This window comes from Culicoides brevitarsis, chromosome 2, assembly GCF_036172545.1.
Source record: "Culicoides brevitarsis isolate CSIRO-B50_1 chromosome 2, AGI_CSIRO_Cbre_v1, whole genome shotgun sequence".
NCBI lineage: Eukaryota > Metazoa > Arthropoda > Insecta > Diptera > Ceratopogonidae > Culicoides > Culicoides brevitarsis.
The window spans coordinates 16026560-16053680 of record NC_087086.1 but is presented as its reverse complement, the minus strand read 5'-3'; the positions used below and the strand labels follow the sequence as shown (position 1 = coordinate 16053680).

Here is a 27121-nt window from a genome sequence, read left to right as displayed (position 1 = left end):
TAAGACAAAATAAAAAAAATATAAATTTCATTAAAAAATTACCTTTTTTTATTTCCCCCAAAAACTTTCAACTAAATTAAATGAAGGGGTAAATACAAAAGGAAAATCAGTAATTTGTTTTCGCCTACATTTAAATCTGAATAACGGTTTTGTGAGCAATTGTCAACAATTTGTTCATTTTTGGCTTAGACCTCGCAAGAAGCACATGCTGAAAATTTCATAAAGTGACAAAAAATCTAAATTTTATGTTAATTTTTTTGTAATTTATGTAAAAAAGTGAATTTAAGAGTTTTTCGGTGAATATTACTGTCTTGAAAATTGTTTATTTTACATAAATTTCTTGAATTTCCTCTTGCAGAGTAACAAAAAATGAACAATCAACCAGCAATCGGCATCGATTTTGGCACAACAAATTCAGTCATTGCCGTTTATCGCGATGGAAAAGTCGAAATTTTAGCAAACGACCAAGGAAATCGAGAAACTCCTTCTTTTGTGGCTTTTACGGAAACGGAGCGTCTTGTTGGCGAAGGAGCTGTTCATCAAGCGCACAATAATCCTGAAAATACGATTTATGGTAAAAATTTTAATCATTCTACGGAATTATTCAATTACCAAAAAATACTTTTCAGGCATTAAACGTTTAATAGGCCGCCAAATCACCGATCCGGAAATCCAAGAAGACATAAAATCATCGCCATTTAAAGTTATTCAAGAAAAAGACTTCATGGAAATTGAGGTTCAGCACAAAGGAAAGTTGGTTCGATTGACTCCTCAACGAATAGCTGCTGCAATTTTCGAAAAATTGAAAGAAATCGCGGAAAATTTCTTGGGCGTCGATGTGAAAAATGTCGTCATTACCTGTCCAGCTTATTTTAATAACGCACAACGTCAAGCACTGATGGATGCTGCATTAATTGCTGGCTATCATGTGTCACGAATGATTAACGAAGCATCCGCTGCTGCAATTGCTTACAAAATAACTGACAAAAATGTCTTAGTTTTTGACTTTGGTGGCTCTACCAATGTCATCTCAGTTTTAAAAGTCACGGGAAAAGACTCCAAAGTTCGCACAATAAGTGACGACTTGCATCTCGGAGGCGAAAATTTCGATAATTTGTTGGTCAGCCACTTTATTGAGGAGTTTCGTCGCAAATTTGACCAAGATATCAGCGAAAACAAAGAACTTTTGCGAAATTTGAAAATTCATTGTGAACGTGCCAAGCGAATTCTGTCGTCACAAACTCAGGCAACGTTTCAACTTGAGGGCACAAAGTTAGAAGGACAAATCACACGAGCTCGTTTCGAGGACTTGTGTCACGATTTATTCGAAAAGTCGATTAAATTAGTGGAAAAAGCCTTGAAAGACTGCGAAATGTCGAAAGAAGAAATCGACGACGTCATTTTGGTCGGCGGAAGTTCCCGCATTCCCAAAATACAAGAAATGTTGCAGGAATTCTTCGATGGCAAGGAATTGCTCAAGTCGATCAATCCCGAGGAATGTGTCGCTTATGGGGCAGCAGTTCAAGCAAATTTCTTGCAACAAAATCCAAAAGAATTTATTTTACAAAAAAGTGAATCACCGAAAATGTCAGAAGGCGAAAAAAATGAAATTGGAATCGGAATCGACATCGGAGCCTCGAAAATTGAAATAGCTGTTTGTTATGGCGACACAGCTGAAATTGTTTCAAAGCGTGCATTTAGTGAATCGACTCCATTCTGTGTTGCTTTTAACGCAAATGAGCGCTTATTTGGAAACCAAGCTGAGGACCAATTTACGTTTAATCCGGAAAATACCATTTTTGGAAGAGGTAAAAGCTGTTTTTTTTTCTCATTTTTACAAATTTTATATCATTTTTCGACCTTTTAGATGTCAAACGAATTATTGGATTGCATGTTGATGAGCTGTTATTCAACGAAAATGACGTAAAAATCATCGAAGAAAATGATTGCTTGAAATTTTCAGTTCAATACAAAGGTTCCAAACACAATTTTTCGCCGGAAGCCGTTCTCTTGATGGCTGTAAGTAACGTAAAGAGCAAAATCGAAGCCGTTTTGCAACAAAAAATCACAAATGCAGTGATCACGGTGCCATCGATGTTCAACAGTTCCCAAAGATTTGCCGTTAAAAATGCTGTTCTCGCAGCTGGGATCGAAGTTGAAAGCATTTTAAACGACTCGACAGCTTCTGCGATTACTTACATGATTGAGTGCCATGGAAGGGACGATGAAAAAATCTTGATTTTCGACATGGGAGCAACTTCAACGGATGTCGCTGTGGCTCATTTGACTGGAAATTCAATTGAAATCAAAGAATGTGGCGGAAAATTGAGTCTCGGTGCAGAAAATTTCAAACTCTTATTGCTCGAACACTTCAAAACCGAATTTGAGCGTGAGAAAAACGTTCGTATTCGTGACAATGGAAAACTCATCACCCGACTTAGTGTTGCTTGTGAAAAAATATTAAAAAGTTTGTCGTTTAAAGTTGAAGCCAGTTACATCATTGAGCATTTTTACTACGGAGAACCTTATGAAATGAAGATGAATCGACCAACTTTCGAAATGATTTGTCTTGATTTGTTCAGAAATATCGAAAAACTCCTAATGGATGTGGTGAAAGAACAATCTACAGTTGAAGAAATTATTTTTACTGGCTATGGATGTGAAATACCTTTTGTAAACCTGGAAGTATTAAAAAAATTCGATCTGAATTCTTTTAATTTTTATGATTCGGTAGCGAAAGGTGCTGCTTATTTTGCTGCTCGTAACTTAACAAAAGCCTCTCAGAAACTTTTTGACTTGGAAGTTAAGCAAATTACAACGAGAGAATTTACGACTCACCTTGAAAATATTGAAAGCTCAATCAAAGTTGAACAAAATACAGTCTTGCCCATTGAAATCGAGTCCGTTTTAGCATTTCACGAAGGAGCCTGTCTGTTGAACAGAAAGAAAACTTCAAATGTCACACTAAAAACAAACGTAAATTTCGATAATCTCGTGAAAATTACTTGTACAACGCGAGAAAACTCCCTTTCTTTGGTAGATCACCAACAATTTGACGAAATTTTGGTAAACCAATTGAAAGAAAGTGAAGCGAATCTCGAAAAAGAACAACTTGAATACAAGAAAAAGGTAAATTTAACGTCAGAACTTGAAAAAATGTGCCTGGAATACAAGCGACGCATCAAAAAAGCCGACGAAACGAAAGTTAAGCTGACGGATTTCGATAAGTACAAGATGCTTTGTGCAACTTACGAGACCCTAGAGTGGCTAAATGAATGCAAATCGCCCACAATTGATCAATTAACTCACAAAATAGAGGAAATCAAGAAATTATGCGAGGAAAAAATAAATCCGATATTGCTGGAGGAGAAAAAAATTCAACTTAAAAATATTTGCATCGATTTTCAAAAAAAATTCGAGTCAAAAGAATGTCTATTGCACGAAAATGACTTGGAAAAGATCAAAAATTCGACGCAAAACGTTTTGGATTGGCTTGAAAATTCGACCGTTTTTCACATTGATGAGCTGAATGAAAAAATTAAAGATTTAACCAAGGATCGAGATTTTTTTGATGAAAAATCAAATTTTTTAAAAATGTTTGAACACGCAAATTATCTCATGACATCGAAAGAGTTCAAAGAAGCTGACTCACTTTTTAAGCATATTTTTCTAAATTATTTCAATCATTTGGATGAAGACAAAAAACTTGAAATTACGATGAAACGTGTCACAGCATTGATGGAACTGAAAGATTTTGGTGAATGTATCCCATTATTTGACATCATAAAGGATATTGATGATGAAAATTTGCTTGAAATTCATCGCAAACGTGGAATTTGTCATTTTGAGCTCAAAAACTACGAAGATTGCTTAAAAGATTTGAAAATTGTGTTAAACAATGAACCTGATCCGGATTTGCAAAAACTTCATGATGAAGCGATTTTTCAAAAAAGTCTTAAAATTGTCGATGAAATGTTTAATGAAGCATGCCGTCTTGCAAAAAATCAACTTTTTTCTCGGTCAAACCTTAAGTTGGAAGAATTGTTGTTGTCACCTGAGTATAAAAGTTTCACTGAAAATGAAAATATTTCTTTTGAATCCAGAATTTACATGTTGCGTGCCCAAAACAATATGCAACTGAAATGTTACAGATTAGTTCTCGAAGATTGCGAAATAGCGGAAAAAGATCCAGAAAATCAAGAAAGATGTTTAGAACTTCAAATCGAAAGTTTCATAATACTTGGAAATTTTTGTGAAGCTAAGGAAAAAATTGAGCTGCTTGAATCAATCAGTCCTCAACGAAAACATTTTTTAACAAAATTAAAACACGATTTGGAAGAAAAGAAATTCCAAAAAGCAAAAGTTGAATATGCAGATGGCTTTAAAAATAAAAATTACAACATGGCATTGAAAGCGTTGGAACAAATTGACGAAGAAAATTTAGAGAGACTACTAAAGCCAGACTTCTTTTGCAAACAAGCTGAAGCATATATGAAACTAGTGCATTATTCTGAATGTATTGAATGTTGCCAAAAAGCTTTAAATGTGAATAAAAAATACACGAAAGCTTTTGAAATACGCGCTCAATGTTATTATTACATGAAGGAGTACCAAAAAGCAATAGAAGATTGTGATGTTGCATTGCAGGATGGAAATTGTTCGTCGTGGGTTCGTGATGTTAAACGTGATGCAGAAAAAGCACTCAGTGAAGTTCCTAATAATAATAACAGAAAGTCACAAGGACATAGAAAATATCCCTATAAAAATTAAAAGGACTAAAGTTATTTTTTTAAAGAAATGTCTACCTGAAAAAAAAAATTAAATTAAAAAAAATCTGGAATTTTTGATGTTCAAAACTTAATAAAATTAAAGATTAAAAAATTAAATTATTAAACTTAATAAATAATACACTAATTTTATGACTGAATTTTATTTTTTTGCATTAAATATGCCCCATTTTTTTGAAATTTTTAATTATAAAAATATTAATTAAATTGTTTCACTTTATTCCAATTTTTTTGAAAATTTTAAAATTTTACTAATATTTTTACGTTTTTGAAAATAAAAACATTAAAATAATTTTTAAAATTAAAAAAAAAAATTGGAACTGCGGGGTATCGATCACCGTACCTTTCACATGCAAAGCGAATGCGTTTTTACCAGTGCGCCACAATAATTTTATTTTTACGGACATTATTAATGAAAATTAAAGAAATAATTAAATTTAATGGCCTAATTTTATTTTTAAAAAAATCATAAAATTTTTTATTTTCTAAAAAAAACTATAATTTATTACAAAAAATTGATTTTTCGTATTTAATGCAAAGCGAACGCGCTACCAGTGCGCCACAAATACAAGCCTTAATACACTTAGAAATAAAAAATTGATGCAACATAATTTTTTGTTTTTAATTTTTTCTTTTTTATTAAATATTTTTCGATTTAACTCCAATCTCTAATTAAAAAATTTGGATTTTAAATTTTTCAGGGCAACATTAATTTACTTTATAATTAAATTTAATTAAAATTAAAATTTAATTAAATTTTATTAAATTTTTTTTTTTTAAATTTTCCGTGACATATAAACTGACTATAAAAAATTAACTTAATAAATAATACATTTTCTATCTAAATTCGGGTAAAATTTTGTAGGTCACGTGATCAAAATTATTATTTTTTTTCTCAAATTTCTATCAGGGAAATTTTATGCCAATTTTCTTTTAATATTGGCTTAAAATAATTTTTTTAATGTAAAAAATCATCTTCAAAATATTTGAAATTAGCAAAAAATAAATTAAATTATATTTATGGGTCAAAAAGTGCAGTTGAAATTTAAAAATTCAAAAATTAAATTAAAAATCTTTTTAAAAAGATAAAAATCAAAAAAAAAGTAATTGGAACTGCGGGGTATCGATCCCCGTACCTTTCACATGCAAAGCGAACGCGCTACCAGTGCGCCACAATCCCATATATCCAATGTCTGTCAAACGACACATTTGAACCTTGCGTGCCGATTTAATTCATCAAAGTTGAACGAGAGGCTTGGATGGGAGACTTGGATGGAATTTAACATGCGACCCGATTCTCATCAAAGTTGGATGGATCGGATCCAAGTTTATCAATTTCAGTCGTCTCAATTTTCATTTCAAGTCCCCCATCCAACATCCAAGTCTCCCATCCAAGCCTCTCGTTCAACTTTGATGAAAATCGATGCAATCCAAGTCAAAAGAGCCCCGTTTTCTTCTAAAAAAATATATATTTGTTCACTCTTCAACTCTCCCTCTGATTAAAATCTCTGATTCAGTCTAGATATGGTAAAATTACGTTATCAATTACGCTGATATTGAGATGCCAGGCATAATGATGCACGTGCGGAACCGTAATTATTTTGAGTTTTTTCTTCTCATCCAGCGTGCGAAGCCCAATTTTGTCCATCGTGTAAATGTCTCGTTCGTGCATCGGCACAACTTTATCATCCTCGTCGTAAAAACCGAAATGCGAGGATTCCCACGGAGTGATGACACTGTCATTTGGACCTCCGATCAGGATCATTTTGTCCAATTTGAGAAGATTATCACGGAAAATCGACGAGTTGGTAGATTGAATCTCGTTGTTAACGTATGGCAGAAAGATACTGTACTTAAAATATCTGAAAAAAAAATGAATTTTTGAAAAATTAATGATAAAAAAGTTCAAAAAACTTACAATTCTCGATGATGCGGATCATTCCAATAATTCCCAACGGACGTGTGTTGTCCAACGCGCGAGTAAAAGAGCTCAAAAGCCGTTTTTGCCACCAACGAGGGGAATATCAGATGCAAAAATGAGTCTCCAAACTGCCCAGCTTGCGGCGAACTCAACGAAATAAAGTTTTTCACGCAGTGTTCGGGATGCGATTGCAGAATTGCTCTCGATAGCAAGCCACCTTGACTGTATCCGAGCAAGTGAATGCCTTCAGGATGGTCTTTGCACACCTTCATCACATCTTCTCCGAGTCTCTGTACCTGATACCAGGCATTTTCAAGGGAATACCATCCCGAAAAGCGTCCCGTGTTGTAAACAATTGTTCCAGGATGATGCTAAAAGGTAAAAAAATCATCAAAAAATGAAAAAAAACTTGAATTTTGAAAGCTTACTCGAATAATTTCCTCTTCGATCAGCAACATGCTCTCAGATCCCGTCATAATTCCGTGAATCAGGAAGACTGGCTTGTATTTTTTGGAGTAACAGGCGTTTGTGGCACTGCAAAAGGCGAAGAACAGGAGAAGGACCCGCATCTCTTTGTTCATGTTTGATCTTTTATTCGGGATTTTGCTAACTAAACTAAGAATTTTAATGAGATTTCCGTCGTTTTTTGTTAAAATAACACAAAATATGTCATAATTCGCTCATGGCTTAAGCAGTTTTTATGTAATTACAGCAAAAAAATGATCAAAAAAAATAACAAAAACAACTGATTTACTTATTCACCTCAGAATTTTTCTCACCAAATTACTTTTGCACTAAAAGTGATAATTCACCAAACTTTTTGTACTAAAAACGATAAGTTCAACAAAGTCACCACAGGGACGGAAACTCACCACATCCCAGTGAGTCAACAAGTCCCAGTGAGTTAGTTCGTGCAATCAACAAAACAATATCGGAGCTCGTCGAAGCAAGTCGTGAAAATAATCCAATTTGTTGCAAAGTGCTCTTTTTCCGTAGAATTAACGCCGCAATTTTGACGCAAAAGCACGCGGGTCAAATGTGAACACACAACCATGAATATCAGCAAGTCACTTGAAAAGATATTGGAGGAGGCCGTGGTGTGTGGCGAGTTGCGATTGACAGGGCGTCGTCTAAAGGACTTTCCGAAAATCGCGTTTCGCTTCAATTTGGGCGACACCGTGTTCGCGGACCTGTCAAAAAATCGCTTCACCGAGCTGCCCGACGACGTGTGTCAGTACCCCTTCCTCGAAAAACTCATAATTTACCACAATGTGATACGAAATATTCCGGAAAGTGTCTGCAAACTACACTCGCTGCAGTATTTGGACATTCGCAACAACCAATTGCAATCGCTACCCAAAGAAATCTGTTTCCTACCATTGAAGGTATTTCTAGTCTCAAATAATCGTCTGAATTCGTTGCCCGAGGAGATCGGCAGGCTGGAAACGCTGACGGAACTCGATGCAGCTTACAACCAAATCAACATTCTGCCCGTGCGGATGGGCGATTTGCGGAATTTGCGTTCGCTCAACCTGCGAAGCAACCAATTGGTGTATCTGCCACGCGACATCAGTGCCCTGCGACTCACGAATCTCGACATTAGTTCGAATCGCATCAATACGCTGCCCGTTGAGTTGCGACAAATGACGTCTTTGGTGTATCTCGATGTCACAAATAACCCGTTGACGTCGCCGCCAGCCAGTTTGTGCGTTTTCGGGCTCGTACACATCTTCAAGTACTTGGATATGATGGCCAACAAGGACGATAAGGTGATGGATACGAGCATGGGACCCGGTTCAAGCAATTCCATGGGACGACGGGCAACGACACCAAAGCATACGGCAAATCCCGTGCACGCTGCGACAATACCGCAAGACGGAATTGACAAGAAACGCCTGCCAAACAGCTTGAATTTGAAGGCGGAGGGCAAATGTGAGTCTGCTGCCGTGGGAATGCAGGTCATTCATCAGCAGCAAACGCAATTGAAGAGCAATTTGAAGGAAACTAGTTATACGCCACGCCTTTCCGGATCGAATGAGAACAATAATAGTCGCGAGGGATCGCAACCCGGCAGTCCGGATAAAATTAAAAACACTTTTGGCACGATTCAGACCTACAAGGAATACAAAGAGGCCCTCAAACAACAACGAAATCACGAAATCTCGTCAGTTTACCGTAGCAAAGATGCGCAAAGTTCGCCCGAAGAAGCGCCAAGTGCTCTGCGAAACGGATCACATTCCCTTCCGACATCGCCTCCGACTACCCTGCATCTTTCCACATCGAAATCCAACTCGCCGACATCCACGCAAATCCCGAGCAAGATACCAAATGGCAATCACGCGCACTTGAACGGGAATCACACGACAGAAAATGGCAATAACGGAACAACCAACGGAAAATCTGACTCCATGATGTACATCAAACCAAGCGGACCCACTTCCGGGATCCCAACTGTGGCAAATCCGACGAAAAAACTCTCGAAAACTGTTTCATGGAATCGTGACTTGCCCACGAACGGCGACAAGAAAAATTTCACGATGCGTCGCGAGTTTGACAGACAAAAAGAGGAAACGGAGCTCCTTCAGCAGTTACGTGCGATCATCAAATCTCGCTTAAAAATTAATCTTCCGGAAGATTTGGCAGGTGCTTTGCAAGACGGCGTCGTTTTGTGTCATCTTGCGAATTATGTGCGTCCCCGGAGCGTCGCCAGTATCCATGTTCCGTCGGCAACGACGCCAAAACTCACGGTAACGCGTTGTCGTCGCAACGTCGATTGCTTCCTCGATGCGTGTCGACGGATTGGCGTCGACGAGAAACTCATTTGTTGCGCCGCCGACATCTTGGAAGGACGTGGAGTGGTGCAAATTGCCATCACAGTCGTGGAATTGTTGAAATTTCACGGCACCTTAGCACCGAGCGGCATAAAATCCCCGACGCAATCTCTTTCAAAGTCAAATTCATTGGAAAAGAGTGTCAATTGAAGAGGTTTCAAAAAAAGGTCTGTTGTGAGAAACAAGCAAAGGTACGTACATTAAAGCAATTTTTCTTCTTTTTTGAACATTTTTAATGAGACAACAAAAGAATTTTTACAACGAACCGTAACCAATTTTGCAGAACAACAACAACAACATGACCTCTCATCGCATATTGACTTCCTGCATAAATCAAAAAAAATTTCAAGGCTATTGTGTGCCCCCAAAACACTTGGTCGGATGTCACGTCACACTTATCATCATGAAATATTAGAAAATTTTATATGTTCTCCTCCGCTATTTATTATTTCATAAGCTAAGCTAAATAATTCGATTGAGTTCGTTCAAAAATTGTACAAATCCGAACGTTGTGTTTACATTTTATAAATGAAGCTGATTCATTAGAATTTATTTTTTACACAACATAACATTTATACTCCAAAGACGATCAAATTGATTTAATTTAACACACATTTCATTTTTTTATAGAATTTTTTTCCAGATATGTGTATCGTTTAAATCTGTTATTTTTATATTATAATTATTACACAAAAGCGACTTCTAATAGTAGTTTTGACGCGTATCTAGATGGAAAAACACTACAGAAGTAAATTGACTTTACAAAAATAAATATATTTTTTATATCATTGTTTAATTATAATTAAGTAAGTGTATCGTAACCGTATATGTTTGTTCAATTATTATTTGTATTTTGAACACATCCACAAAAAGAGTAACATTAATGTGCTTATAATTTATATCCATTACGTTTAATTTAATTGAGGAAGTACTGTAAATAAGGCGTCGCTTTAAGATTTTTTACCTATTCAGGAGAAATTTTCTGAGATTTGATTAAATTTCTTTGAAAACTAGTCCGAAAAGGAATTTTAAATGAAAATTGAAGTTTTTGAAGTACAAAATTAAGGAATTAAAAATAAAAAGTAAAGCAATGCCTTATTATAAGGTTTAAAGTAATGAAAATAAGGCGTTGCTTTAAATTAATTTAACAAAAAAATCATTTGAAATTTAAGCAAATTAGGCTCAAAAGAGGTTTTGAGAAAAAATCAAATGACATCAATTATAAAAATTAATTCAAATTAAAGCAACGCCTTATGAAAAATCTAAAATATTGTAAAATAAGGCGTTGCTTCAATTTTTATTCAAAAAATATTTCACTAAAAAAATAAATTTTCAAAAATTGGTCTCAAAAAAATTTTTTTAAGGAAGAATCAAACTTGATAAAATACCAAAAATATTTAAAATTAAAGCAACACCTTGTTTGAAATTAAAAAAAATAATGCATTGCTTGAATTTTCAAAGCAAATTTTTAAAAATTTTATTTTGAAAATTGCTTCGAAGAATTTGAAAAAACCTAAAATTTTTAAAGTACAAAATCAAGGAATCAATAATCAAAAAATGAAGCAACGCCTTATTTACAGGTCACTTGCCTTGCGATTATCAAACACCCGTTATCGTGACCCATTTATACTCGAAAAAAAAATAATCACTCGGCGTCGATACTTACCACTCAATTTGTTTTTCGCTTTATTTCCGTCTCATTATTCGTACTTCAATTTGTTTTATAAATTTACAACTTAAAATGATAACAATAACAGTGCGACAAAAAAAACGTATGAATTGAATTAAAATAAAAATAAAAAACAAAATAAACCTAGAAAAGTGCTAGAAAAGCTTTACCTCTTAATACACAACGATTTATACAAACTGCTTTCATCTAATCTAAATATTAAATATTATTATTTTTTATATTTTTTTACATTAAATAATTTATTTTTGTATACCTTTTAATGATAATTCAAATTTAAATAATTAATTAAGAGTCCTTAAAACAAAAACCTACGAAAAAAAGCAACGCCTTAAATCCACCTCTATTTTTTTGCTCCAAGTCCCAACTTGCTCAAACAAAACATCGTTAAAAATCTTGCACCGGGAATTTGTTGAACGAGTCTTTTGTAGAAAAACGACTGATAAGAAATGTTTCCTATTTTAAAGTAAATAAATAACAACTTCTCTCTTAGATACGATAAGAGCTTCCATGACATAAATACTTGACTGATTTGAAAGCCAAACAAACAAAAAGGCGTTGCTTTAAAAAATGACTCTAAAAAGTAAAAAACAAGCTTTCTTTTTGATTAAGATTAAGAAACCAAGCTTTCTTTTAAAATTAAGTTTCTTGAGATTAAAATTTTGCATTTTTTAGACTCCTAAACCAAAAAGAAAAATTGTAAGATCAAAAAAAAAAAAACAAAAATATCTTATTCCAATACATTATTATATGAAATTATAAAAAAAAATTATTACGAATATTTAGAGTTCCATGATTTAGAATAGAAATTCGTTCGATTTGATAAAAAAAAGTTAAAAGAAAGAGACAAGAGAGTATTAAAAACTGTATTTTTAAAGGACTGTAGAATTTCGACGTGATTTGAAAAGTTTGAATGTAATTCAAAAACCCTCACAAAGTCACAATGAACAAAAGAAAATAAATATGAGATTATTTTTTCATGACAAAAATGAAGAAAATATTAGAAATAGAACCCCTTACTGCACAGATAGTCAAATTTTGTTGACCTTTTCTCGCACCCCTGAACAAAAAAAAACATTAAAAATAACCAAAATTTGTCTTGTGCTGTAAAAAAAGTGAATATTAGACTAGAGCGTCTCTCAAGTTTGCCATATAAATGTGTGTGAAAAGATAAAATTCACCAGAAAAATATAGAATTAAGAAAAGTTGCGTCTCTTGAATGAAAAAAAAAACAATGGAAATGTGTATCAGGAACTTTTTATCAAAATAAAAATACCAAAACAGTTCGCGTTTCATGAAAAATTGAAATAAAATATTTAAAATTTGTAGTAAAAGATGTCTTTTTATTTCTTCTTCCGTTCGTTGGAACATTTTGGGCAGTACCATTTCCCCTTGGGTTTTGTTGTGAGACCGACACAGGCGAAATGGAACCATTCAATGGGGCACTAAAATGAAGAAAATAAGGTAAGAACATTTTTTTAGGTGAAAAAAATCGAAACTTACATCTGGATTGTCACATCCGATCATCTCGCCGTACGAGACTTGGTGACACAAACAGTAAGTAGGCTCGTTGGGGTCAACTGGCATATCGAGAACGTCACTTGGGTGGTGTGGCGTATGACTTCCCGTGGATAAAACTTCTTCTGCGTCACCCTTCTGAAGAAAAAAAAAGATTTTTTTAATAAAAAATGATTTTTTTGTGGTTTTAATTAAAAAAAAAGATCAAATAAGGCATTAAGAGTGAAAAAAGATGAAATGAAAGTAATGAACATGCAAAAAAAAAATTTTTTTTCATGCGATGAAAATGTATGTTAATGAGATGATGATTACCTTTTGACCTTTACGACCTTCTTTTTCTTGATTTACCTTTGAGCGGCCTTTTTTGCCGGGACCTGCAGTGGCAGCGCCTCTTCCGCCTTCGTCGTCTGACGATCCAGCCTTCTTACTTTTCTTACCGCTCGCTTTTGTCGCTTCTTTTGCCTTCCTTCCGCGTTTCTTGTTTGTCGTTTTTGCTGCGGATTCTTCCGCTTTGCTTCCCGGGCGTTGTTGCAGCGTTTTATCCTGAATTTCGCCCTCGAATCGTGCCAGATCCGAATCCAATCGTCGAATGTGCTTGTCCACGAGTTCGTACGTTTGAATGGCTATTTGTACTTTTTCATCGCCGTAGGTTTTCGCTTTGTTGAACAATTCCTGAATTTTTTTAATACTGTCTTTGCGAGCTTCTTCCGAGATACTTTCCTTTGCTCCTGTCATCGAATGCAACAATTCTCCCGCTCGTTCGTCCACTTCCTTCATCAGGGTTTGTGCTCGCTTGTCCAAATCTCGCATCAGTGTGAAATTCCGTTTTAGATCGTTGGGAAGGTTATCGAGACCTTGAAGACAAAAAATCATGGAAATTTCAATTGGCGCGATGCTTATGAAAGAAAAATCGAAAATTCAACCAATTACCATCCAGATAATGTTCCAAATACAACGCCGACGTCATCTTGGTCACTTATTGACGAATTTTCACTTAAAAAATTGTGAAAAATCCTCGAAATTGTACAAAAATTACATGAAAATTGATTTTTTTTCCAGCTTTGTTTATGTTTGGCTCTCAAATGAGACGAACGAAAGTGATAATAGAAGTCGTTACACGCTAATTCACGTGAAAAAATTGAGTTACCTTCAGAATTTTCATGTTTTTCTGATTTTCTTTCGTTTTCTGTGTGAATCTAGTGCCTTGTTGACTGAAAATCGTCAAAAACGATGTCTTTGCATCTAATGAGTCTCGTTTCCGACAGCGGAGTGCCCATTTTCTCGAAAAAACGGGGAAATACTGAAAGTGTAAGTTTTGATAATTTCTTAAAAAATCATTTTTTCACTGAAATTTCCTGATATTTTCCGTAGTTGCCTTTTTCAACAGTGGCTTCTCTCTCAACAGTTGCGATGTTTTGCAAAAATCAAGGAGCGCAACTCATTTCGACAGAATTCGACGATGGACTGATCATGTGGAAGGAGTTTGAGAACAATATTATGGTGATCGGCATCGCTCGAGACATCACCGACACCGTATTAGCTGACTTAATTGAGCTCACGTTTAATGCCATGGTGCTGGTTGTTGGTGTTGAGGAGCTGCGGAACGTTCAAAACATCGACCGCCTCAAGAGGGATTTGAAACAAAGTCTTGCCGTGATCGATTCGTTGATGGAAGCTGTCGATACGGACTTGCTCATGTACAACGACAGCGTCTTGGCGCCCGAAAATATGGAATTATCGATAAAATTGCGCGAATATGCCGAAGTAACAAAGTCTCCGTACGTTTGTTTGCTCGTAAAACAGAAAATTGCCTGCGGCACGGAAGGATGGTGGCTCGATTTGCACGTAATTGACCGAAAATTGTTGATTTTTTTGAATTCCGTGCTCACTACAGTCCCAAGAGAGATGCCTGTCTTCCTGCCGATCAAGGCACCAACCATCGCATATCGTTTTATCGCGATCGCATTGACGCAACATCTCACAATTTGCATGCTTTGTGGCCCGGAACCGCCTTATGCGGAACTCGAATCGATCACACAGCAATTTTGGAGTCCCGAAATTAATCTTTTAGCAGCTGCCGAGAAAATTTATCCGCGAAATTTCCCCGAAGATGTCTCGCTGGATGACAAAATCCTTGGTCTCATGCTGGTCAATGAGAAAACTCGACGGTATATGATCTCGAAAAATCATCAAGCGAAAAATGCCGCAAGTGGACATCGATTGGATATCCTGCGAACGTTCTTTCATCAGGCAATCGTGCCCGTGAGACAAGCTCTTGCCATTGATATTAACGCGATAAGCACGGAAAATCAGGACTCAGAGGAGACTTTTAGGAATTCCGAGCAATTTTGGTGTAGTGACTATCATAAATCGCATGCGGTATTGGATGGTGATAATGTCCTGTGTGTTCTCTATACGGCTTCGATCGCAACAGATGTGATGCAAGGAACTTCGAAAAAGCTGCTGGAACAGTTGTTACAAGACAAAAATAACACGCAATGGCAATTATTCTGAAAAACAGGAGCAAACAGGCACGTACAACATCAAAACTGTCATTTAGCAGCTCAAACGTACATGGGATTGTGGCGCACTGGTAGCGCGTTCGCTTTGCATGTGAAAGGTACGGGGATCGATACCCCGCAGTTCCAATTACTTTTTTTTTTATTTTTTGAAAAAAAAAATATTTTTTTTATTTTTTTTTTATTTATTTTAATGTTGAATATTTTAGGCTCACATTGTGTTTATTATTTTTTATATTTTTACACGATTCCTCAAAATTAAAAGTGGGATGATTATTTGATTTATTGATTGATAATATTTTTAGACAAAAAATTTTTATTTTTAATATTTTTTTTAATAACATCCAAAAATGTGTATGAAACCGTCCATAAATTTATTTTTATTAAAATAAATAAACGTGAATTAAATTTTTAAATCGAACATATTTTTATAGATTTTGGCTTCAACAAGTCGTTTTTACCGAAGGAAGTATACAACTTAAATTTATTTAACATTAAACAGATAAATTAAGAAAAAATATTTCACATCAAAAGTTCAAAAAGGAATATTTTATTATTGATTCTTTATTATTTATTTATATTATTATTATTCTTCGATTTATTAATTCATTTAATTATGAAGAAAAATAATTCCAAAAATAATTTCAAATCTATAAAAATCTTAGATCTGTTTTTTAATTAAATTTAAATTTTTAATTTTTTAAATTTAAATTTTTAATTAAAATTTAATTTTAAAAATTAATTTAATTAAAATTTAATTTTAAAAATTAATTATTTTATTTTAATAATAATTTATTTATTTCTATCAATTAAAATAAATTAATTATTAAAAAAATAAAATTTAAAAATTAATTTAAATTTCAAAATATATTTGATTTAAGTTTTGAAAATTAGGTATTTTGTTTTTGTGCAATTTAATTATTTTTTTTTTTTAAGAAAAAAGGAAAAATAAAAAAATCTCATTACTTTAAATTATAAATTTAATTTTTTTAATTATTATTTTTTTATTGATGTGATGATGAACCCTTGAAGTGAAACTTTTTTCCTTATTCTTCCATATAAATTTAAGATCTAAACTTAACATAACTTAACATTGTCTCTTAAATTGCAACTTAACATTAAATATGAGAGACTTAGAGATTTTTATTTTATTTTACTGTGATTCGAACATTTATTTACAAACATCTATATAATTAATTATAAGTCATAATGATTATATTTATTTAATTAATTTTAATTATTGTATCATTTTCCAATTTTTTGATATTTTTTGCTTGGTTATTTTTAACTAACTTCGGAGGAAGAAGAAAGGTAACTAAACTATCGGCACAGGGTTAAATCTTAAATTTATAACGTATTATCACATTCAATGCAATTCATTATTATCTTTTGTCTTAACGTAACACAAGGATCTACTATTGTCATTAAACATTAAAAATTGTCTACTTGATATTTTTTCGTGTACTTAAACTAAGTAAAGTGTTTTTTTCATTTAAAAAAAATGAAGAAACATTCTGGGGAAGCGTAAGTAAGTTTATTATTTTGAGCCAAAAATTTGGGAGAAAAAATTTACCGAAAAGTCTAAAAAGGTTCTTAGACACATTGACAGCTTTTGGAATGATTACGGTAAATTTTTATATATTTTGTTGTATATAAATAAATTATTGTCATCTCTTTATATCTTACAATTCTAGTTGTTTCTTGTGTTATTTTTACCTCTTAATGCTGTTCATGTAGTTACATTTATTCAGTACGATCTGGTGATTCTGGATTGAGAATTTGGTTGACGCTCGCGTATGTTCCGAAGACGAAGCCAGCGACGCCAAACACGAGTAGAAGCAAGTCTTTGTACAGGATCCAGTTGCGTCGACCGTAGTTCGGATAAAAAGTTACCATTTCGATGATGGGTGGGAAAATTAATGCAAGTGTACTGCTACTGACGGCACCCACGAGCGAGATTACCGCACCGAGATTCGGAATTATCGCAGCAAGGAGGAATGTAAAGATGACTAAGCCAACGCGCATGAGATATTCGGCAATTTCCTGCGATTGGTGGGTGTTCATTTGGTTTCGGATCCATGGACCGATGATGTTGATCGGCACGTAGAACTGGAGACCGTACGAAAGGAAGATGGCAAGTGCCATTGCAAGGCGTACCATTTGAGCGAGTCTGAAAAAAAAAAGATTTTTTGAGTATTTTTTGAAAATTACTTGAACTTAATAAACTTATGACTTAAGCTCTAACTTAAGAAATCGTAAGACTTAAAATGAAACTTTTAAGTAAAAAAATCTAAAATATTTTGACTTAAGAGCTTTTTTTAAACAATTTTTATCTAAAGCTTAAGTAAAAATCTCTTAAGTTTTTCTAACTTCTTAAGTTAGAGTTTTAAGAATTTAGAATTAAATTGGCTTAATTCATAAATTTTTTATATTTAGTAAAAGTTACTTAAGTTTGAGTTTAAAGTCTAAATTTTTATTCTTAAGTTAAAATTTTTGGATTAAGAATTTTTAAGATTGATTGACTTAATTTACGATTTTTTCTTAAGTTTTTCAAAAAAAAAAAAAATTCTAAAATTTGATCAAAAAGTCCAAAACGAATTGATTTTTGACTTAAGCTTAAGTCTTAAGTTTTTGACAAAAGTCTTTGGAGCTTAAGTTTAAGTCATAAAAATTCAAGTTCTTAACTTTTGACTTAATTTTTTAATATTTTTTGATAAAATTCAATGAAAAACTTACAAATCTGTGCCTGGTAAGTTGAGCGTAATACTTCCTTCGACCGCATCTCCGTATTTCAAGTAACCAAAGAACCCGACTGCCGTATACAAACATGCCACAATGACCATTCCCGTGTTCAAAACGCCATTCCATCCCCCAAAATCTTCCGGATTCTTCATATTATTCTCCAACGGCAACACAACTCCGATCCCTTCAAAGGCGTAAATTGCCGTGCCAAAGTACAACGGCAACGTTTTCCACGACGCATACGGCTTGACGGTATCTGTGTGCGGCAAATCTTGCAACATGTAGTAAAAAGTGATCGCCAATCCGCTAATTGTGAGAATCGAAGCCAACAAAGATGCGGGAGTCAAATATTTCAGGTTCCGTACGAGATTCAGCAACACCATCGGCACCAGCATAAGGATGAGATAGACACGAATGTCGAGTTTGAAGAAATAATGCGCGACAACTTCCTGCACATTTACTGCCACAAACACGAAATAAACGCAACAAAATCCGAGCTGCGTAATAACGAGGAACAAATTGATCAAATTTCTCGCGGTATTTGCGTATCGCTGAACTCCCGGCGGGCCCGTTTTGAAGCTCGTGTAACAAACTTCGGAGAAATCTAGTGACGGCACCTGCACTCGACGACACAATTCGTGCGAGCAATTCACCAGCATGTGCATGCAATGCGTACAAATGAGTCCCATTAACATCGTTCCGAAGAGCCCCACGTACAATCCGGCATTTTTGAAGGCGTCGGGCATCGCAAGAATTCCCGTACCGATATTTCCCTTCAGCAAATGGATCATCGTTTCCAGATTTGACGTTGGATGTTCCAAGGTGCGATGCAATGACGGCTCATATTTGTCTGAATTCGCGGAGCTGGCACCCAATGTGAGGGTACTTTCGTCATTTTGCAGCAACAAACTCTCACTTTGCACATCGACCAAGACATTTTCCGGCGAACTGCGATAATCGGGACGCGCTATCACGGAATTTGCCGCACTCGGTGTCTCAATGTCCGAATGTTCAGAGTTGTAGAGCAGTGGTTGGCGTTCCGTCGACATCTTTTTTGTCTAAAAAAAAAAACGAAAAAAAGGCGATAAGAAAAAATGAACTTGAAATTTATGAGCGACGATTGCGAATGTTTGTTTGTCTCTACGCTACTTTGTGCTTTGTTGACGGTAGCGATGATGGAGAGAATTTGTGATGAGAAAATCATATGGTTACGTGTTGATTTTTATTTCTATGAGGTTCGTTTGTTTTGCAATTAATTTCACGTTTACCCTCTCGGAGAGTTTTTTGAACAAAGTTTATTCCAAATTTTCTGCTTCTTAATTTTTGAAAACTCTTAAATTTTATTTGGGTTGCAAATTTCATATTAAAACTTCATATTATTTTATTTAATGTTTAATTTATTGAATTAAATTAAATAAAAAATTATTTTTTGAATTTAAAATTCAATTTAAAAAATTAAATTAAAATTGAGAGATTTTTGTGTTTTTTTTTTTAAATTTAATTTCCGTAATTTTGAATTTAAATATAATTAACTTTTTATTTTAATTAAAAAATTTAGATAAAATTTATTTTAATTTAATTCAAATAAATTAATGTTTAATTTTATTTGATTAAAAATTTGAAATATTTATTTTTTTTAAAATTACATATAGATTTTTTATATTAATTTTTTTTCAATTTTTCTTTTAAATTATATTTAATTTTATTTAGTTATTTAAATTAATTATTTTAAATATTAAATTAAATTTTATTTAAAAAATTATACAAATTTCATAAATTTTTGTTTAATTTAATTTCTTTAAAATTAATAAAAAAAAATAAACTTGATGACCTTAAAAGTATCGGAAGGGTAAGCAATAAACTGACCATTAAAAAAACAACTTTTATTACTTTTTCACAAAAAATAGATAATAAAAAACGTGAATCAAACACAAAAAAAAAATTACCAAAACTCCGACTGCCATCACCATGTTCAGCATTTTCGTCGCGTTTTAATTGATTCTTAGAACAAATTAAATGATAAGAACGTCTTTTGAAGTTGTCGAACATAAATATATTGCAAAATGTCAATAATAAATAAAATTCTTATCGAACAAAAATTTAATTGAGGGATCAGGAAATGTGATTAGTTCAGAGGTTCGTAATAGACTGACGAAGCATGCCAGTCTGTCATGCCGAGAAACGCACTTGCATATTTATTTGTTCTAAATACAACAAAAAATAAAAAAGAATTATCTATGGAAATTTTTGTTTCGGGTTTCTAGAACAAAAGTTCATGAGAAAAAGGGACGAGAAAGGGACAGAAGATCGAATCTTTTCTTCTTGCAGGTCAATTTTATGGGCTTTCATTCATCATCACGAACCGGTTGTTGACCTTTTATCTTGATTTTTACTTTGCTGTAGTTTTCCATTGATGCAATAGACAAAAGACTCCGTTATCTGTCGAAAAAAATTTTTCAGATCTACTTTAAACTACCCATGTACGAGTGATTAGAATCGTACAAAAAGCGTGCCTGGGAATTAATATTTAACGAAGATCCGAATCTGTTGGCACAAGACAAACAAAAACAATCCAGACTTTGAGAGGCACGATGGAAACACATGAAAAAAATTGGAAATTTTTGTGTTTTGGAGTAGGTCAGTAATTCTAACCAAAAAAAAAATTATGAAAGTAGTTTTCATGAATCAACGCGATGATTCATAAGGGAAGTTTTTGTAACAAGTTTATCAATTTACAGCAATTTTTGTTTCGTTTTAATTTTTTTAAAAATTTTAAATTAATTTTATGTTTTTGTAATAGCGGTGAACAATATTCTGAATTTTTTTCAAAACTAAATTTTTGTTTTAAAAAATATTTTTTCTCAATTTTTTCAAAAAATATGAATTTTTATATATATTTTTTTTAAATTTTAAATATTTTATTTTTAACAAAATTAAATTTAATTATTATAATTATTTTTTTTATCATTTTATTTTAAACTTAAATTTTTAATGCTTATCTTTTTTTAATTATGGTCAAAAATCTTTTGAATTTTTATCAAAACTGTATTTTTCTCTGAATTTTAAATTTTATAAAAAGAAAGTTTTAAAGAAAAAGTTTCAAACTTTTTCAAAAAAAAAGTAAATTTTATCAAAAAGACTCAAATCTAAAAAAATATTAATTTTTAATATTTTTACTTTTTTCAAAAATTTTTTAAATATCTCAAAAAATCTTGAATTTTTGTAAAAAAAATGTTTTTTTTTTTAAATTTTCAAAATTATTATCAAAAAATTTTAAATTTTTGCAAAAAATCTAATTCTATTAAAAAAAATTAAAATTTCTGTTCAAATTTTAAACACTTTTCTCACAATTTTCCAAGTCATTGACCGAAAACTTCTCTTCTAATTGCGCTTTCCATCATTTTCGTACCGCACAAAAGTGAATGTGATAAAAACAAGTCATTAAAATCTAGCATGTTGCCAAGCAACGATATCTTGATAATAATTGCCATATAATGAGGGTGTTAATTGATCGTGCAACCGTCATCGTTAAAAATAAAAAATCAAACAAAAAAAAACTTACATGAAATTAAAGAAAACTCAAAAAAATGATAGAAATTATAACAACAAATGGCAGTCCAGCTGGTTTGGTCCAATCAATATTGTGGAAGGTCTTCTTCTTGAAGTCTCGTCCAATTCTCCAAAAATGTGAAAAATTGCACAATTCTTAACTCACTTGCAAATTAATTAACGGTGTCAGGTCTTCCATTACGCCAAGAATACCAATTCATCAAATTTCTTCTTTGTTTATCGACACGATATTGATATCAAGTTTTGATGAATCACTACAAATTTTCAAGTAGACGTTACAACCCGTAATGATGGAAATTTGAATAATCCCGAGCTCAAAAGGACACTAACGATGAAATTACAGCGAATTTTTGGTTTTTATTGTCAATTCACTGATTTTTGGCATTATTTGGAACTTTTATCTAATTTAGAGAAAATTTTTGTATCAACAAATAGAGGCGTCATCACTTTCAGCCGACCCAAAATTAGTTTCAATTCTTGCCGCACATCCGCTTTGGTGGCTCCAAACCGGATGTGGACCTGGTGTCTGTAGCGCCATCTGTTGTCTTATCAATTTCAGCCGACCCAAAATTCCACCATTTGACAGTCCGCTGTGACATCTATTTGTCCTTTAGTCGCGAATTGATACCGTTCGTGAGCTGTTCTGTGTGAGAGAGAAAAATTCTATTAATTTGCCGAAAAATGTCGGGAAAGCCCCAATTGACGAAGGATGCCGTCTGGCAAAAGATTTTCGCCTACTTTCAAGCCAACGGCACGAAAATCAACATCAAGGAGATGTTCGACAAGGATCCAAAGCGATTCGAGAAATTCAGGTGAAAGGCTCGACAATCACTTTTTTAGAGGTCATTTTTGTTATCAGGGTCAAGGGGTGACGACGATTTTAATTGTTTTCTTATTAAAAGTCACGTTTAGAATGTCTCAAACGCATTTTTTAGTAAAATGACGAAACATTGTGTAACCTTTGAAATTTTTTTTTTCGTTACAGCTTGAGATTGTCAACTCCCAACGATGGCGATATCCTGTTGGATTACTCGAAGAATCGCATTAACGACGAAGTTTGGCCGATGTTGTTGCAACTTGCGGAATCGCGAGGCCTTGCGGAAGCCCGTGAAGCGATGTTCAGCGGTCAACACATCAATATTACCGAAGATCGTGCCGTTTTGCACACCGCTTTGCGTAATCGCTCCAACAAGCCCGTCATGGTCGATGGCAAGGATGTCATGCCCGAAGTGAATGCTGTCTTGGCGCACATGAAGGAGTTCAGCAACCAAGTAATTTCGGGCGAATGGAAGGGTTACACGGGCAAAAAAATCACGGATGTCGTCAATATCGGTATCGGAGGCTCCGATCTTGGTCCGTTGATGGTAACGGAAGCCTTGAAAATCTACTCCAAGGGACTCGGTGTACATTTCGTGTCGAATATCGATGGCACGCACTTGGCTGAAGTCCTGAAAAAAGTGAATGCCGAAACAACGTTGTTCATTATCGCATCGAAGACGTTCACGACGCAGGAAACTATCACGAATGCGACCTCCGCGAAGAACTGGCTGTTGGAACAGGCGAAAGATCAGTCTGCGGTGGCGAAACATTTCGTTGCGTTGTCAACGGCGAAGCCATTAGTCGAGGCATTCGGTATCGATTCGAAGAATATGTTCGGATTCTGGGACTGGGTTGGAGGACGTTACTCCTTGTGGTCCGCAATTGGGCTTTCGATCTGCTTATCGGTCGGCTACGAGAATTTCGAGAAACTTTTGGAAGGCGCTCACTTCATGGACAACCATTTCCGTACGGCGCCCCTTGCCCAAAACGCTCCCGTTATTCTCGCCCTCATGGGAATCTGGTACACGAATTTCTATGGCTGCGAAACGCACGCGTTGCTGCCCTACGACCAATATTTGCACCGTTTCGCCGCGTATTTCCAGCAAGGCGACATGGAAAGTAACGGAAAGTACGTCACGAAGGGCAGCGAACGTGTCAGTTATGGCACGGGACCTATCGTATGGGGCGAGCCTGGCACCAATGGTCAACATGCATTTTATCAGCTCATCCATCAGGGCACCTTGCTCATTCCATGCGACTTTATTGCGCCCGCTAACACCCACAATCCCATTGCCGGCGGTGTGCATCACAAAATTTTGCTCGCCAACTTCTTGGCGCAAACGGAAGCTCTCATGGCGGGCAAAACCGAGGCACAAGCCAAGGCGGAGCTGGAAAAGGCCGGCGTTACGGGAGACAAACTCGCCAAACTCTTGCCACACAAAGTTTTCCTCGGAAATCGTCCCACCAATTCGATTGTCGTGAAGAAAGTGACGCCATTTGCCTTGGGTGCCCTCATCGCCATGTACGAACACAAGATCTTCACGCAGGGCATCATTTGGGACATTAACTCGTTCGATCAGTGGGGCGTCGAATTGGGCAAGCAACTTGCCAAAGCTATCGAGCCGGAGCTTGCCAACAAGGATAAAGTCAGCTCACACGATTCCTCCACAAATGGCTTGATCAATTTCCTCAAGGAAAATTGGTAAATGTTTGAATGTTTTTGACACACGAGAGGCAATGATGATGATGAAACAGGAGAAAAATTCTTAAAAACTTAGTCAGTAGAGAAGCTTTTAGATTCACGCTTTGAAAATCTACCAAAAAAAAAAAAAATGTATCGTTAAAATTTTTGTTAAAACAGATCACTACACAAAAGATCAATAAAGTTGTTGTTAGTCTTCAATTTGAGTTCAATTGAACGGCGAGACTTTTAATTTAATCAATTGAAATATTGAGGTAGGTTCAATACTGAGACCAGGCAACTCGGATTTTTTTATTTTTTTAAAAATCGAAGAGATATGCATGGAAATCATCTTCAGAATGAATATTTATTCAATTTTAGCTTTGAAACCCATCAAAAGTTGGTTGAAACTTGACGTGAGAAAAAAACAACGGTTTTTGCTCCTCATATGATAAAACCGTTGATTTTTCAAAAATCAAGGAGAATTTGATGGAAATCATCTTTAGAATGAATATTTATTCAATTTTAGCTTTGAAACCCATCAAAAGTTGGTTGAAACTTTTCGAAAAATTTTTTTAAAAATCGAAGAGATATGCATGGAAATCATCTTCAGAATGAATATTTATTCAATTTTAGCTTTGAAACCCATCAAAAGTTGGTTGAAACTTGACGTGAGAAAAAAACAACGGTTTTTGCTCCTCATATGATAAAACCGTTGTTTTTTTTATTTCTTCAAAAATCGAAGAGATATGCATGGAAATCATCTTCAGAATGAATATTTATTCAATTTTAGCTTTGAAACCCATCAAAAGTTGGTTGAAACTTGACGTGAGAAAAAAACAACGGTTTTTGCTCCTCATATGATAAAACCGTTGTTTTTTTTATTTTTTTAAAAATCGAAGAGATATGCATGGAAATCATCTTCAGAATGAATATTTATTCAATTTTAGTTTTGAAATCGATCAAAAGTTGGTTGAAACTTGACGTGAGAAAAAAAAACGGTTTTTGCTCCTCATATGATAAAACCGTTGTTTTTTTTTATTTCTTCAAAAATCGAAGAGATATGAATGGAAATCATCTTCAGAATGAATATTTATTCAATTTTAGCTTTGAAACCCATCAAAAGTTGGTTGAAACTTGACGTGAGAAAAAAACAACGATTTTTGCTCCTCATATGAAAAAAATTTTTTCAAAAATCGAAGAGATATGCATGAATATCATCTTCAGAATGAATATTTATTCAATTTTAGCTTTGAAACCCATCAAAAGTTGGTTGAAACTTGACGTGAGAAAAAAACAACGGTTTTTGCTCCTCATATGATAAAATCGTTGTTTTTTTTATTTCTTCAAAAATCGACCAGATATGCATGGAAATCATCTTCAGAATGAATATTTATTCAATTTTAGCTTTGAAACCCATCAAAAGTTGGTTGAAACTTGACGTGAGAAAAAAACAACGGTTTTTGCTCCTCATATGATAAAACCGTTGTTTTTTTTATTTTTTTAAAAATCGAAGAGATATGCATGGAAATCATCTTCAGAATGAATATTTATTCAATTTTAGCTTTGAAACCCATCAAAAGTTGGTTGAAACTTGACGTGAGAAAAAAACAACGGTTTTTGCTCCTCATATGATAAAACCGTTGTTTTTTTTATTTCTTCCAAAATCGAGGAGATTTGAATGGAAATCATCTTCAGAATGAATATTTATTCAATTTTAGCTTTGAAACCCATCAAAAGTTGGTTGAAACTTGACGTGAGAAAAAAACAACGGTTTTTGCTCCTCATATGATAAAACCGTTGTTTTTTTTATTTCTTCAAAAATCAAGGAGAATTTGATGGAAATCATCTTTAGAATGAATATTTATTCAATTTTAGCTTTGAAACCCATCAAAAGTTGGTTGAAACTTGACGTGAGAAAAAAACAACGGTTTTTGCTCTTCATATGATAAAACCGTTGTTTTTTTTATTTTTTTAAAAATCGAAGAGATATGCATGGAAATCTTCTTCAGAATGAATATTTATTCAATTTTAGCTTTGAAACCCATCAAAAGTTGGTTGAAACTTGACGTGAGAAAAAAACAACGGTTTTTGCTCCTCATATGATAAAACCGTTTTTTTTTATTTCTTCAAAAATCGAGGAGATTTTGATGGAAATCATCTTCAGAATGAATATTTATTCAATTTTAGCTTTGAAACCCATCAAAAGTTGGTTGAAACTTGACGTGAGAAAAAAACAACGGTTTTTGCTCCTCATATGATAAAACCGTTGTTTTTTTTATTTCTTCAAAAATCAAGGAGAATTTGATGGAAATCATCTTCAGAATGAATATTTATTCAATTTTAGCTTTGAAACCCATCAAAAGTTGGTTGAAACTTGACGTGAGAAAAAAACAACGGTTTTTGCTCCTCATATGATAAAACCGTTGTTTTTTTTATTTTTTTAAAAATCGAAGAGATATGCATGGAAATCATCTTCAGAATGAATATTTATTCAATTTTAGCTTTGAAACCCATCAAAAGTTGGTTGAAACTTGACGTGAGAAAAAAACAACGGTTTTTGCTCCTCATATGATAAAACCGTTGTTTTTTTTTATTTTTTTAAAAATCGAAGAGATATGCATGGAAATCATCTTCAGAATGAATATTTATTCAATTTTAGCTTTGAAACCCATCAAAAGTTGGTTGAAACTTGACGTGAGAAAAAAACAACGGTTTTTGCTCCTCATATGATAAAACCGTTGTTTTTTTTTATTTTTTTAAAAATCGAAGAGATATGCATGGAAATCATCTTCAGAATGAATATTTATTCAATTTTAGCTTTGAAACCCATCAAAACTTGACTTGAGAAAAAAAGTACGATTTTTGATCCTCATATGATAAAATCGTACTTTTTTTTATTTCATCAAAAATCGATCAGATAGCAATGGAAATCGACTTTAGAATGAATATTTATTAAATTTTAGCTTTGAAACCCATCAAAAGTTGGTTGAAACTTGACGTGAGAAAAAAACAACGGTTTTTGCTCCTCATATGATAAAACCGT

The 27121-nt window shown here is 33.8% G+C and overlaps 7 protein-coding genes across 9 annotated transcripts; 4 read left to right on the top strand and 3 right to left on the bottom strand.

Moving 5' to 3' along the window:
• Positions 1-240: 240 nt before the first annotated feature.
• On the top strand, positions 241-4880 carry LOC134832337 (uncharacterized). The gene is made up of 4 exons (XM_063846326.1): positions 241-296; positions 359-574; positions 630-1808; positions 1868-4880. Exons 2-4 carry the CDS (start codon positions 370-372, stop codon positions 4768-4770), a joined length of 4287 nt encoding a protein of 1428 aa, XP_063702396.1. The 5' UTR covers positions 241-296; positions 359-369; the 3' UTR covers positions 4771-4880.
• Positions 4881-6247: 1367 nt separating this feature from the next.
• LOC134832346 (lysosomal thioesterase PPT2 homolog) lies at positions 6248-7477 on the bottom strand. The gene is made up of 3 exons (XM_063846338.1): positions 7137-7477; positions 6706-7079; positions 6248-6649 (listed from the first exon to the last, which is right to left on the bottom strand). Exons 1-3 carry the CDS (start codon positions 7287-7289, stop codon positions 6301-6303), a joined length of 876 nt encoding a protein of 291 aa, XP_063702408.1. The 5' UTR covers positions 7290-7477; the 3' UTR covers positions 6248-6300.
• A 176-nt stretch (positions 7478-7653) lies between these two features.
• Positions 7654-9730, top strand: LOC134832339 (leucine-rich repeat and calponin homology domain-containing protein). Its single transcript, XM_063846328.1, has one exon. The coding sequence runs from the start codon at positions 7761-7763 to the stop codon at positions 9687-9689; it is 1929 nt and encodes a 642-aa protein (XP_063702398.1). The 5' UTR covers positions 7654-7760; the 3' UTR covers positions 9690-9730.
• A 2744-nt stretch (positions 9731-12474) lies between these two features.
• LOC134832347 (inhibitor of growth protein 4) lies at positions 12475-13823 on the bottom strand. Of its 2 annotated transcripts, none has more exons than XM_063846339.1 (4): positions 13675-13823; positions 13057-13598; positions 12730-12882; positions 12475-12671 (listed from the first exon to the last, which is right to left on the bottom strand). In XM_063846339.1, the coding sequence occupies exons 1-4, from the start codon at positions 13709-13711 to the stop codon at positions 12570-12572; spliced, it is 834 nt and encodes a 277-aa protein (XP_063702409.1). In that variant the 5' UTR covers positions 13712-13823; the 3' UTR covers positions 12475-12569. The 2 variants fall into 2 exon arrangements, with proteins under 2 accessions (XP_063702409.1, XP_063702410.1); XM_063846340.1 differs by having other exon boundaries at positions 13093-13598.
• A 77-nt stretch (positions 13824-13900) lies between these two features.
• LOC134832344 (protein fuzzy) lies at positions 13901-15599 on the top strand. Its single transcript, XM_063846336.1, has 2 exons — positions 13901-14052; positions 14116-15599. The coding sequence occupies exons 1-2, from the start codon at positions 13975-13977 to the stop codon at positions 15256-15258; spliced, it is 1221 nt and encodes a 406-aa protein (XP_063702406.1). The 5' UTR covers positions 13901-13974; the 3' UTR covers positions 15259-15599.
• Positions 15600-16429: 830 nt separating this feature from the next.
• Positions 16430-21991, bottom strand: LOC134832343 (proton-coupled amino acid transporter-like protein CG1139). 2 transcript variants are annotated; one of them, XM_063846335.1, is made up of 3 exons: positions 21568-21991; positions 18000-19063; positions 16430-17433 (listed from the first exon to the last, which is right to left on the bottom strand). In XM_063846335.1, the coding sequence occupies exons 2-3, from the start codon at positions 19052-19054 to the stop codon at positions 17007-17009; spliced, it is 1482 nt and encodes a 493-aa protein (XP_063702405.1). In that variant the 5' UTR covers positions 19055-19063; positions 21568-21991; the 3' UTR covers positions 16430-17006. The 2 variants fall into 2 exon arrangements, with proteins under 2 accessions (XP_063702405.1, XP_063702404.1); XM_063846334.1 differs by lacking the exon at positions 21568-21991 and adding an exon at positions 19952-20074.
• A 182-nt stretch (positions 21992-22173) lies between these two features.
• LOC134832340 (glucose-6-phosphate isomerase) lies at positions 22174-24313 on the top strand. Its single transcript, XM_063846329.1, has 2 exons — positions 22174-22387; positions 22561-24313. Exons 1-2 carry the CDS (start codon positions 22257-22259, stop codon positions 24098-24100), a joined length of 1671 nt encoding a protein of 556 aa, XP_063702399.1. The 5' UTR covers positions 22174-22256; the 3' UTR covers positions 24101-24313.
• The last annotated feature ends 2808 nt before the right edge of the window (positions 24314-27121 follow it).